Source organism: Durio zibethinus, chromosome 10 (assembly GCF_047325235.1).
Source record: "Durio zibethinus cultivar Kanyao isolate XHJ-2024 chromosome 10, ASM4732523v1, whole genome shotgun sequence".
Taxonomy (NCBI): domain Eukaryota; kingdom Viridiplantae; phylum Streptophyta; class Magnoliopsida; order Malvales; family Malvaceae; genus Durio; species Durio zibethinus.
Window position 1 is genome coordinate 8,777,203 of NC_143171.1, and position 13,260 is coordinate 8,790,462.

Here is a 13,260-nt window from a genome sequence, read left to right on the forward strand (position 1 = left end):
TACAGGCCAGCCTGCATAGCCAAGATTTGGCCTACATGATGCCTGTACCACCTCCAAAAGGGCCTAAGAGGAGAGATGCGTAAGGGGATCTTTTAGAAGCTTTCAAGATCAGTAAGAGTCTTTTGGTAGATTTGGTTGACCCTTAGAATCAAGAGATAGAATCTTGATTGATTGTAATTTTTGTAATTCTTTGATTTTAGCTTTGATACTAGAGATTTAGCCATAAGTGTAGCTGAAAGCCTCAACTATGAATAGAGGGCTACTCTACCCTCATTTAAACATCATCATATACTTCTATTTTAGTGAATACAAAGTATATTTCAGCAAGCTATCTTATTTTTTTGTTTATCTTAAACTTACGTATTTAGCTCTTCCCATTATTTTAGTGCCTGCACGCTGGTGTTTTAGGTTGACTTAGGCTAGAAAAAGGTAATTCCAAGCCTAAGGTCACACATATTTTGAGTCTAAGGTCAGAACTCGTGACACAAGAACATGGCTACTCTTTAGTAAGTTACTGACTATACCTTCGGTGTCATGTTTAGGCCCTAGTGTGCCTCAGTCCTATCATGACTGACCCTAACCTAAGTAGTGTTCGAGGCCTTGTTGGTGGGACGATGAACTTGGTGCATGTGTGCGGGCATTTTAAGCACAAAAACATGTTATTAATATTGTGTGTGGGCAATATGAGCCTTGAGTCGTAAGATGCATGAACAAGTTCAAGCCAGTAAGCAAACCCTCAATCTAGGTAGCCAGTCAGGTACTATCAATCAAAGCTATGTGTGGGTATTTTATGCATGAGAACATGTTGCTAATATTATGTATAAGCAGTGTGAGCCTTAGGCCCTAAGATACGTGGGTAAGTGTGAGGCAGTGGGAGGGTATCTTGGAGTCGGTTAGCCAATCAGGTGTTGTCGGTTGAAGCCATGTACGAGCACCCTCAAATGGGTTAGTGGAGCAACGAGTGGAACACTGGAAATATGATGACTAAGAAGAAGGTCATTGGGTCTTGAGTTGGGTGAAAAAAACCTTAAAATGGCTGAAGAGAAAAGTTTTTCCATTTTAGGCAGTCTTATGATTCTTGGTAAAAGACCTAAAAAATCTTTTAAGCTCTTTATAGGAGGATGGCTGATGTAAGCTCTCCACCACCCCCTTGGCTAGTACACAGGCGAGGGCTTGGCTAGTCTAAAATGAGTTATTCTTAAACACATGCGATGTTTAAGTGGGCGAGCATCGTAGGGTCATGAGTATGGTATGATGTCTTTTCGAGTCATGATAAACTTAGGGACGGTTAGGGTCGATAGGCCTAATATTGCACTTTTACGTTAAACTATAGGGTTAGGCCGTAACATTTGCTATGCCTCTCAGTTTCCCTTCTTTGATCCGAAAGGATCACAAGATGGTATTTTCATAAGAGGGGTACCATTGAGCTTAAGAGATAAATAGGCTAGAAGGTAGGCACGTTACTAAACCCTTGTAGCCAATCGATAGAGGGATGCTACGGCTGGGGTAGCATATCTGAGTCCCTGAGGTGGGGATGAATATGATGCTAAATGTCAATCATGCATGTGGACAACCTAAAATGAGACTAAGGGCTAAGGCCCTAAGAAATGAGTTTCATGGGAAGAGTTAAACCTAAAAGCTCCTGGCTGGCTATTGACCAGCACATGTGTTATGCTTGCAAGATCATGACACTAGAGTTTATGTACAATGCGGGTATGCATGGTGTTCGATTCTCACTATGCCAAAAAGTAATAAAATCATGAAAATCAATGCTATACACCCTTATAAGAATTCAAAGGTTGGCGCTCGAGACTTTAGTGCTTGCGGATAGAGAAGAGGGCTTGAAGCTACCCAAAGATTTGATAGCTAATGAGTTGATGAGAGTTGGGTTCCTCCCTATCGAGGTGTGACCCTATGGGGTTGAAGTCAGGAAAGGCTCATAAGTATGTAACTTGAAGGATCGATATCGAGCTGTCTATGAGAAACTAGACTCGAGAAAGGCTAACCTTAACTATGAATAGTCTTGGTGTCACACGGATACGTGATTTCAGAATAAGAAATGCATAGCTCGTGGCATTTTGGTATCAGAGCCATGTTTGGCTCAGTAGTGGGACTAATATGACCCTAAGTATGGACATAATAACATGAAACAGAGGTGGTGTTAAGCTCAAAAAAAGATATCAAGGTGTGAATGTGATTCTGTGGCTATGAGGGCTCGATAATGAGCCAACGATGCGTGTTGTGAAAAAAATTAGTTTGGGTGAAAGGCCTAGAGTAGGCTCTTGGATTCCAAGCAAAAGGGCATCGAAGTCTAACCTCACCTAGTAAAAGGTGTTGGCTCGTACGGGCATGTGATGCCTTTTGAGTGATGGACAATAATCGAGACCATAATGCGAAAGAGGCATACACCATGAAATGGTGTTAAGTAAGGCCATGTAGGCCGAAATGAGTTTTATCTTGAGGGACATGAGTTATGTATATTTAGATCAGTTACAAATGTGTGCACTAGTTGTATGGTGCATATGCTTTAACAGGGGTATGAACTGACTATTGGGTCAAAGTGTGGAGTCATTTTGTAGAGGTGGAGGAGCGTAAGTTGGCTAAGGATTGAAGCTATGAGTTGTGGTGGTCAACAGACCATAACAATGTGTAGTCAATGGAACGAGCAAGCAGGAATTGGCTAATTAACAAGGCTTTGAGATGTGTGGGTCAAAAAATCAATCAAGTTGAGTAAAATGATGGTATAAGCAGATGGTATAGGCATTCGAGTGGCATCCAGTCAGCAAATTAGATGAGTTTGAGTAAGGTAAAGGATAAGCTAATTGAGTTAAGCCAAATATGGAGTATTTGAGTAATATGTCAGCCTATAAAATGGCCTTAAGTTTGAGTAGGTTAGCAGACCTTAAGTATTGAATGGGTTGGTTAACCCTTGAGTCAAGCAAGTTAGTGGACAATGTGATTGGTTGGATCAGTGGATCCTTAAGTATAGAATGGGCTTTGAGATGCCCTATGAACTATGCCAGAATCAAGGCAGTCTAGTTATGGAACCATTGAAGAGACATGGTTGCGTGCAAAACTGAGTTGTGTTTAAGTAAAAGTTAGGAAGAAAGGTGTTCCCCATGGAATTGAGCCAAGACAATAGAGACTAAGTTTATTAAGCACTGTGTTTTGAGTATGAGATAGAGATCAAGTAATAAGCGTTAAGGTGCACCACACCAAGAAAGGTGATCTTAAAAGGGCTAAAAAGACCCAAGTTATGAGATGATCGAAGTGTTTGAATGCCACCATGCTAGGGTCTATTATGAGTGGTGCCGTATAAATACGGTTGACCTAAACATCACGTTCAGAATGGCACATCGAAGAGTTGATGCCACAGACGTGCAGTTGGTGTGATGGGTTACGTCTAGCGGAGTGCACCAATGTATGGCAAAACGGGTGGTCATTCATTCTACTAAGGGTCATGATCGATAAAAGTGCCTAGAGGCCACAACATGATGTGATCACAAGTGAAGTGGGACAGTGGCACATATCAAGTAACCGAGATAAAGTATGATGGTCTAAGATGGAAATTGCCCAAAAATACATTAGAGTTAGGATGAGATCAATCTACATTGGCAATGAACAAGTACTTTGGGTGGTGCCTCATGTGATGAAATCTCGACCCAATCCTTGACGGCACAAATGAAAGACATATGAGAAAGTGTCAACTGTGTACAACAAGAGAGTTGGGTATGGTCTTGATATCGATGAGGGCTACGACATAATAAGTGGGAAAGAGTGTCATGGTTAGGCCCTGGTGTGCCTCGATCATGCCATGAATGACCTTGAGCTGAGCAACAGTTGAGGCCTTATTGGTGGGACAATGGATCTGGAACATGTGTACGAGCATTTTAAGCACAAAAATATGTTACTGATATTGTGTGTGGGTAGTATGAGCCCTAGGCTGCAAGATGCATGGGCAAGTTCAAGTTGATGGGTAGACCCTCGAATCGAGTAGCCAGTGAGGTACTATTAGTTGAAGGTATGTGCGGGCATTTTGAATGTAAAAACATGTTGTTGATATTACGTACGGGCAGTGTGAGCCCTAGGCCCTAAGATACGCGGGTAAATAAGAGGCAGTGGAAGGGTGCCATGGAGCCAGCTAACCAGTCGGGTGTTGTTGATCAAAGCCATGTGTGTGTGCCTTTAAGTGGGTTAGTGGAGCAACGAGTTGAACGCTAAAATTATGGTGACTAAAAGAAAGGTCACTAAGCCCTGAGTTTGATGAAGAAAGGACTTGAGATGGCTAGGAAGAAAAGTGTCCCCATTTTAAATAGTCTTATAGTTTCTGGTAAGAGACCTGAAAAATTTCTTACGCTCTTTATAGGGACGATTAATGTCAGCTCTCTGCTACCCCTTTAGCTAGTGGGTAAGCAAAGGCCTGGCTAGTCTGAAATAAGCTACTCCTAGGCACATGTGGTGTCTAGGTGGATAGGCATTATAGGGTCACAAGTGTGACACAATATCGCTTAGGGTCATGGTAAACCTAGGGACAGTTAGGGCCAACGGGCCTCGTATCATGCCTTTGCATTAACCCATAGGGTTAGGCGGTAGCATTCGCTATGCCTATTGATTTCCCCTCATTGAGCTGAAAAGATCATAACATGGTGTTTGCATAGGATGGGTACCATCGAGCCTGAAGGATGAGCAGGTTAACAGGCAGGCACGCTACTAGACCCTTGTGGCTAATCGGTAAGGAGGTGTTGTAGCTGAGGTAACACACCCTAGTTCTTGAGGTGGGACAAGCATAATGTTGAGTGTTAATCATATGTGCGGGGTACCATATATGCCTTTCGATTTCCCCTCATTGAGCTAAAAGGATCATAACATGGTGTTTACATAAGATAGGTACCATCAAGCCTGAGGGATGAGCAGGCTAACAGACAGGCACACTGCTAGACCCTTGTGGTTAATCGGTAAATAGGTGTTGTAGCTGAGGTAGCACACCCAAGTTCTTGAGGCGGGATAAGCATGATGTTGAGTGTTAATCATATGTGCGGGTAGCCTAAAATGAGGCTAAGAGTTGAGGCTCTAAGACATGAGTTTATTGGAAAGAGTTGAGCCTAAAAGCTTCTGGCTAGCTGCTGACCAGCATCTGTGTTGTGCCTGCGAGATCATGACATTAGAGTTTGCCTATGATGCCGATGGACATAGTGTTGAGTTCTCACCATGCCAGAAAGCAATAAAATCATGAGAACCGGGGTTATGCATCCCTATGAGAATTCGAGGGTCAGTGCTCGGGGACCTTGGTGCTTGCGGGCAGGGAAAAGGGCTCGAGGCCACCCAAAGATTTGAGGGTTGATGAGTTGATGGGAGTTAGTCCCTATATATCGAGGTGTGACTCTATAGGGTCAAAGTCAAAAAAGGTTCATGAGTATGTAATTTGAAGGATCCATATTGAGCTGTCCATGGGAAATGAACTTGAGAAAAACTGACCTCAATTATGAGTAGTTTTGGTGCCACACGGACACGTGATTTCAGAATAAGGAACGCGTGGCCTGTGACACTCAGCCTCCTCCGCCAAAGAATCCCTCCAGCTGTCCCTGGAATCATGGTAATTGGCAATAAAATGTAAATTTTTACACATGCCTGGAAGTTGGAAGCTAATGGCTGATTGTTATGTTTTGGCAGTTTTTGTCTGGTGGGCAATCTGAAGTTGAGGCTAACTTGAACTTGGATGCAATGAGCCAAACTCCAAACCCATGGCATGTGTCATTCTCATAAGCAAGAGCCCTTCAAAATACTTGTCTGAAGAAGTGGGGAGGCAGACCTGAGAACGTGAAGGAGGCCTAGGAAGCTCTGCTTGTCCGGGCAAAGGCCAACTCTCTTGCTCAACTTGGCAAGTACGGAGGTGAGGGAGAGTCAGAGGAGGCCAAAGAAGGAATGTTTGTCAAGAGCTATGTCTACTTGGTTGTTTGAATCAAATTCCATAGAAGAAGACAGCAGTGATGGTAAAATTATAAATTATGTAGAAGTAATGAAGAACTTTGCTGCATCCTCGTAGCCAATGCACTATAATTTTGTTGATAACATGTATCTTCAACAGCTTTATAAATTTCCTGCAGTGAAAATTTAATGGAAGGAGCAGACTGCCAATCTTTCTGTCATTACCATTCTTCCGTTTTCCCCTTAATTCTTCTTAATAATTATGCTAAAGCATTAGAATTCGGCCAATGGCAATCCATTCTAAGATAAACTGAGTAGAAATTCTAAAGAGCTATGAGGCTCATTGGAATTCAAAGCATAAATTGGGGCAAGTGATGCTCAAAAAGACAAAATTTCTCAATCGGAGCCAAATTGATGGAATTTTTTAAAGATGTGCCACATTCTTGGATCCTTCCTTCACATATTTCATATTTTCATATGGGATTAGTGTCAGCTAAGGAACATGCATTCCTCAATCGAACTGCAAAATCTAACTTAAAGCATAACTATGCTCAACCTCCAGTAAACAAGCCAAGTATTACCATTTTATGAAATGAAAGTGGAAATTAACACCCATATCCAGGGAAGGTTTTGAATATTTCTGGAAGAATGTTGGCGTCCAGCCTCGCATATCCTGAGGAGATATTCTGTTATGATGAATTTGTCCATATCTTATCCAGTGATGGAAACCCTTTACCTGTCCAGAAGTTGCTTCAGCATGTAGTTGGCCTCCATTCTTTCTGCTACTATTTTCGTCATCATTGCTCGATCTTCTGATTATCCTTATCATTTTTTCTCTTGCCCATCTACTAATGTCTTTATTTATGATTTTTTAAAATGCTTTTCGAACACTACTTGCATCGATTATTTGGGTCTGTTCACATATACGATTTTGCGATAATGAAATTATTGAGGTTGATAACGAGACATTTGAATGGCATACAAGAAGAGGATAACAAAAGAGATAATTTACTGTTAAGTATAGGTTATTATTCATTACGTTTTTGGGTTGAGGACATACAAAAGGACAAGTAATACTTGTAACGCCTTTATAATGTGCAATTAAACATTTTCAGAAGGTAACATACATGAGATCAAGGTTAGCTAAGTGATCAATTGGAACATTTATGTATCTCGTCTGTGCCATACACTTTTACATGTAACTCCTACCCGCGCTCTTGCACTCAGACAGCCACAAGTCAATTTGTTCGATCATCTGTTGCCTCACTTTGTGAACTGATTCAGGAGAACTGCAATTCTGAGCATTACCTGAAATGAGAAAAATCACAACTTAAGAGAATACATCGCAAAATCCTTATTTAAAGAACTGGGAAGTGATAATCATAGATAAAGTGTTATATAAAGCAAGCACATAATTGACCAAAGAACATATGCGTCTTGAAGCTATAAAGTCATTCAAAATAGTTTAGACGACATTAGCAATAAAAAATTCTTACCTTCAATGCTTAAAGGCGATTGGGGACATCCTCGCATATCAGTTCCATGGCCACAATTATGACAAGTAATGAGGTAGGAAGGCACTGGAATGTTCAAAAGGAAGTTCTTAGAGAGTGAAATATGACAACTAGGTGAATTACAGGGAAGTTATTGATCACTGTAAGTGATTTCTGTTTAGATAATCTCAAAACTATTCACACATTAACAATAACAACTTAGGCTTTTTTCCACAACATGGAATTGGCTCCATCGGAAAAAGAGAACTTTCTTTACCACAACTTAGAACTACTAGGCATGGCTATTATCAAGAGCTAGCCTATTAGACATCTAGGTGTCCTCTGCTACACCATCCACGTTGCTAAGTGGAGTGAATAAAAACGAAGAGCTTCCTATAAAGTCTCTTATTTTGATTTTGGAAGCTGGCCATTCATGAAAGTAATGGGTAATAATAATATAGGAAGCTTACTATCTGGGGATGATAGCTGTTTGGATGCATGACGCCATGGATCCTGTGAGCCATTTGTAAAAATGATTTTTGAACCTGCAAATTCATATTTTTGTAAGAACAAGTGAACTATAGTCTGCTAGTGAAAGTCATTGATTGCAATAATAGGAGCATAGGAATATAGCAAAAAAATTGTAAACCATTTTAGCCCTCATATGCTAAAGAAACGATTCATCTCTTTTGACTTTGAGGTAATGCCTTTTCCCTATAAGAAATTTAATCTCTTGTTTTCTTTCATTCATAACATGATTTTTTTTTTCTTACGTAAACCTCATAGGTATTAGCTGAAAATGAATGAATAAAACCACATATCAAGCTGAACAGAAGGCTTCAGTTGCAGAGATAGATAATCCATGTCCGTTAAATGGAATCAAAGAATGATATTTGACATCAAGAAACATATGTTGTGTTATAAGAACATCTAGGTACAGACGTTTGCAACAGCCTATCAACCTCTGTTTGCTGGCATAATAGTAGCATAATAAGACAGGTACAAGCAAGCCTGTGTGTGCAGGTGTCTGAAGACGTGGTGCGTGTGAGAGAGAAAAATTACATGTTAGACAGCTAGATGAAACAAAGCAATTCTGGACCAGCAATTACTATTTATGGGGATTGACAAAAGAAGGGAAAAAATCAAGTCTTTAATGCTAGAAGCCTAGTAGACTAAGGGGGCTGTTTGGTATTGTTACTAGTTTTATGTTTTATGTTTTTTAAAATTTTGTTTTGTTTAATTTTTATTTTATTAAAGTTGAAAATACGATTGAAAAATTTATTTTTGTTACATAAACACTAAAACAACGGACCACAAAGAGAAGTGGCTGAGGGCACGGGCTAGCAAATTGACAGGGGTTGGAATCCAAGTTTTGGCAGCTTTGGTGGTCTTTTTTCAATATTTTGGCAATAAAACTGATACTGTTCACTCATAGGGTACTGTTCACCACTGTAGTAGAAATATTTTCGAAATATTGAAAACATCATTGTTTTTCACTTCCAACAATTTCCAAAATTTTGTTTTCAATTTTTAGTTTTTAAAACAAAAATAACCCACCAAACATAATTTTCTTTCCAATTTTCAAAAAAATTGAAAATAAAACATAAAACACAAAACAAAAACATCTACAAACGAGCCTAGATTTATGTAAAAGTACAGGAAAATTCATGTTGAAGAAAAAGGCAGAAAAACAAGGGAGATTACGCCTTGACCTGCAATTTTTGTGCCTCCGTAGTATATATTTGTCACATCAACCTCGGGGTAGATACCTTCTCCAAAGACGCTCTTGCAAAGGTCCAAGTGGTAGCTGCCATGTATGAGCAATACATTTGTATGGTCAAATGTGCCGAAAAGCATACAAAAAGAACAAACACCATAACCATATGCATTTAGCAATTTGACAAAGACACAGACAGAAAGCAATCTTTAGCATAGATTACATAACATGATATTTAAAAACATACTTTGTATCAACTTTTGAAGAGCGAATGCTATCAGTTGAGGGTGCCACCTGGAAATATGCAACTTCAGTACACACTTGAAACCACCATAGCCGGTCAGAATTATCTTCACTAACTGCAGTGTTCTTCAAGTGTTTCTGATTATAGGTTTGAACACTGACACCAATACTTCCAATGTAATGCTCTTTAACATATTTGGCATAGGCACCCTGCATGAGATATAGGAAATAGTTTCCCACAAATCATATTCTTGATAAATAAAAAAAAGAAGAAATTCATACTCTTGAAAACCTACAAAGAAGCATAATTAGAAAGAGGAGCATACCACCAAATCCTCTCCAGCCTTTTTTGCTTCAACAAGAGGGGTGCATAATGTATCTGGGTTTCCATATTGAAACTGCAAATTTAAAGACAATAAGATTATTATCAAGTAAATTTAATAGAGTGAGAGGATAAAAGGAGAAAGCAAATCTACCGCAGTAACAGCTGCATCTGCCACAAAATAGAGGAAATCACCATCAATCTCAAGCTGGAAACATAAAAAAATGTCAGCATCAGGATCAGGAGATGACATCTAAAAAGAATTTAAGTAGAGGGTGTCTGCTATGGAGAACTACAAGGAAAGAAGATTCAACCTCAGCTGCGCCGAACAGTGTCTTCAGTTTTTTTCTTTCTGATAGTGGTAATGCAAGTCTTTGATCAACAAGTTGAGTAATTTCTTGTAATGCGGCTTTGCATTCAGGACCAGCTGACTCACCAATCTGCACATGGTGGGGGGTAAAAATAAGGAGAATGAAGGTGATGAGAAAGTCTAGAACTGAAGGGAGAACATATTGAGGATATGAAACTAAAACACCCAGTATGGAAGCAGATATTTACAGGATGTACTCACTTTCAACCACTCAATCTCATCACGTTTTCACCGTTGGCTGTCCCAAATACTAAGGCATTTTAAAACAAACTAACTTCATGTTTGGTGCATAAGATAATGGATAAGATAAGATGATAATCATCCTATATTAGGTTTGGTTTGTATATGAAGAGAGGGATAGGATTGCAATCATTCTCTTGACATAGGATGATTCAATCTTTCCAAAATAGAGATGATTATTTTAATCCATAGGATTGAACTAACATATCTCATTATACCCTTAAAAATTTACATCTATAATTTTAATTTGATAAACTTTAAAGAAGGATAATTGAGATTAATAAATAAAATTATCCTATTATAATCCTTACATACATCAAACACAAGATAGAATGATATTATTTAATTTAATTTTATTCATAATATCACTTTATCCAATCTTATTCAATATCTTATGCATCAAACAAGCCATAAGAGAATTATATATCTCTATCCCTATGTATACCCTTCAAAGAAAAATAATTGTAAATTGGCATCCTAAATTGGATTGGTTTGTAGGTATTTGTGAAAATTTACAATCAATCAGTTGACACATGAATAGTAAAATGTAACACAACAAAAAGTGGGATGAAGGAAGCATCAATATCTTACCTGCTTATCAAAATCAGTGAAGTTGTAAACAGCGAGAACAACCGCAGAACTTGCCAGGCTTCCACATGTTAAATGAGGAAACTTAAGACGAAACCACGCACTAAGAGCACCAGGGTACGAAATACCAAAAACAAACCACGGATTCTCAGAATCCCTTTTATTCTGCTTCAAATTTAAGGATTCCTACAAAACAGAAACACCATAAAACAAAATAACAAATTAAGCAGACATAAAATTAACAGCTAAAACATAATCACATTGAATTCATTTCATCTCATAAACCCACTAAGACAAAACTAGGCAGGTTAAGAATGGAAAAATCTCTGAACAATGAAAAAAAGGGAAAAAAAAGAACTTACCTGATACCATTGGCGAAAAATAGCCAAGTCAAAGAGAGCCTGCTTGGATGAAAGATATTTCAAATTTTCCGTTGTATGTGATTTAAAAGGACTGCTTTTCCCATAGTAACGATGCTCGAGTGAAACCACAGCTGCTCCAAACTTCTTCGCCAAAACCTGAAACCCAGAAAAGAAAATAACAATACAATAATGATTAGCCATTTTCTTCCAAAACCAAAACAGTTTTCACCGTAAAAAATTTTGGGTTTGAAAGAATTAGTAGAATTTACGCTGATATAGTCATTGGTTATGCCAGGGCAGGAAGATTCCCCACAGATGTTTAAGAAAATGGGTCCATCTGGAACTTGAAAGTAATCAAGGAATTCATAGTAACGCTGCTTAAATTGCCGGTGATCCTGCAACAAAAAAAGAAAAAACGAACAGATTAGCTGGTAAAGGGAAAATAGAAACTTTACCTAATTTTGGCGAATTAATGAAACTTAATGATTGAAATAAAATATTGGGAAACTTTGGAATAAAGAAATTAAATTGAATGGAAATGAAAGAGAATCAAAAGAGTGGGAGAATTACGTAAGGAGAAAAGTGATCGAGAGTCTGGTCGAACCAGAGCTCTTTAGTGGTTAAGTATTTGCTAGTTTCATCCAAGCGGTTAAGCAAAGTACGAGGTGTCACGAATCCATGTGCGAATCCCGACAGAGCTACGAGAAACAACAACGAAACGGAGAAGACCTGCTTCGACAGCCTCATCGTCGCCGTTGTCATTCCCAGTTCCGAAAGTAATGGCCTTGTTCTTTGTTCCTTAAGACTCTTGGGAATGGGAATAAAAGGTTGTTATGTTTACTGTTCATAGAAAACGTGAAGGAAACCTGATCAGACAATTGCGGGCTGACATGTTCAGCATTCCTGTTCTCAAACTCAACACGTGCTTTTTATTTTTACTTTTTTTATGGTACATTTCCAGCGGTACATATTTAGAGATTCGTACTCGAGGCAGTTTTTTTTTTTTTTTAATTACAATAATGAAATTTTTTTAATCAAAACCAGATTATACGGACCTGCTAAACATTTTTATTCATTCAATTAAAAAAATTATATTATTGGAGAATTTTTGTTTCTCAAAAGGGATGTTACCCATCAACTCAGGACTAATTTGGATTTTCTCACACCTTCAATCTAATTATATTATTTTTATTTTTATTTAAAATTATTAAATTATTTTTTAAATTTAATAAAAATCAATAATTTTATTACTATATAATATATAAAAAATTTTCTTAGTATAATATTAATAAAAAATATTATTATTTATAAATTTTATTATTGTATAATAAATTAATAAATAAATATTATATTATAAACAGAAATAAAATTTATTATCTGCATACTTAAAAATAGATATTACTATTTTAACTAAAAATAGATATCAGCATACCTAATAAAAGAAATGAAAATTTCCTCTTATATATTAGTATTATTTTTATTAATTTTTAATTATTTATGAATAAAATTATTATCTTACATAAAAATAATTTTTTTATTTTTTATTAATTTTATAAATATTAAAAAATTTAAATTTTTTATTATGTACAAATTTTAATTTAATTTATTAATTTTTATTCTCACTATAATTAATTTATCCGTCACAAATGTTTTTCATTCAATTACATATATTATCATTGATTTTTATTTCAACGGTATAATAATCAATTTAATTATTATAATAATTAATCTTAATTTTATTATTATTTTCAATTTTATCGAAATCAACCACCCCTTCGTAAGAACATAGAACATCATCATCATCAATCAAGAAATTCGAGTTTCCTTCTTCTTTTTCTAGTTTCCTCCACCCTTTTCTTATCATCCCTTCACGATAAACAGCAGAAATGATCACCTTTTTTCTAGTTTCATTTTCTTTTTTCATGTTTATTTTTTTTCTAGTTTCATGTTAGCATTAGCTGAATTAAGAGATTCTCTGGGTATGCATTACTCTTTAAGCA

The 13,260-nt window shown here is 37.3% G+C and overlaps 1 protein-coding gene across 1 annotated transcript; it reads right to left on the minus strand.

Moving 5' to 3' along the window:
• Nucleotides 1-6,917: 6,917 nt before the first annotated feature.
• LOC111292811 (putative serine protease EDA2) lies at nucleotides 6,918-12,110 on the minus strand. The gene is made up of 12 exons (XM_022885401.2): nucleotides 11,831-12,110; nucleotides 11,530-11,655; nucleotides 11,261-11,416; nucleotides 10,902-11,084; nucleotides 10,015-10,140; nucleotides 9,855-9,908; nucleotides 9,705-9,776; nucleotides 9,383-9,588; nucleotides 9,131-9,225; nucleotides 7,889-7,963; nucleotides 7,422-7,505; nucleotides 6,918-7,233 (listed from the first exon to the last, which is right to left on the minus strand). The coding sequence occupies exons 1-12, from the start codon at nucleotides 12,020-12,022 to the stop codon at nucleotides 7,118-7,120; spliced, it is 1,485 nt and encodes a 494-aa protein (XP_022741136.1). The 5' UTR covers nucleotides 12,023-12,110; the 3' UTR covers nucleotides 6,918-7,117.
• Between the last annotated feature and the right edge of the window lie 1,150 nt (nucleotides 12,111-13,260).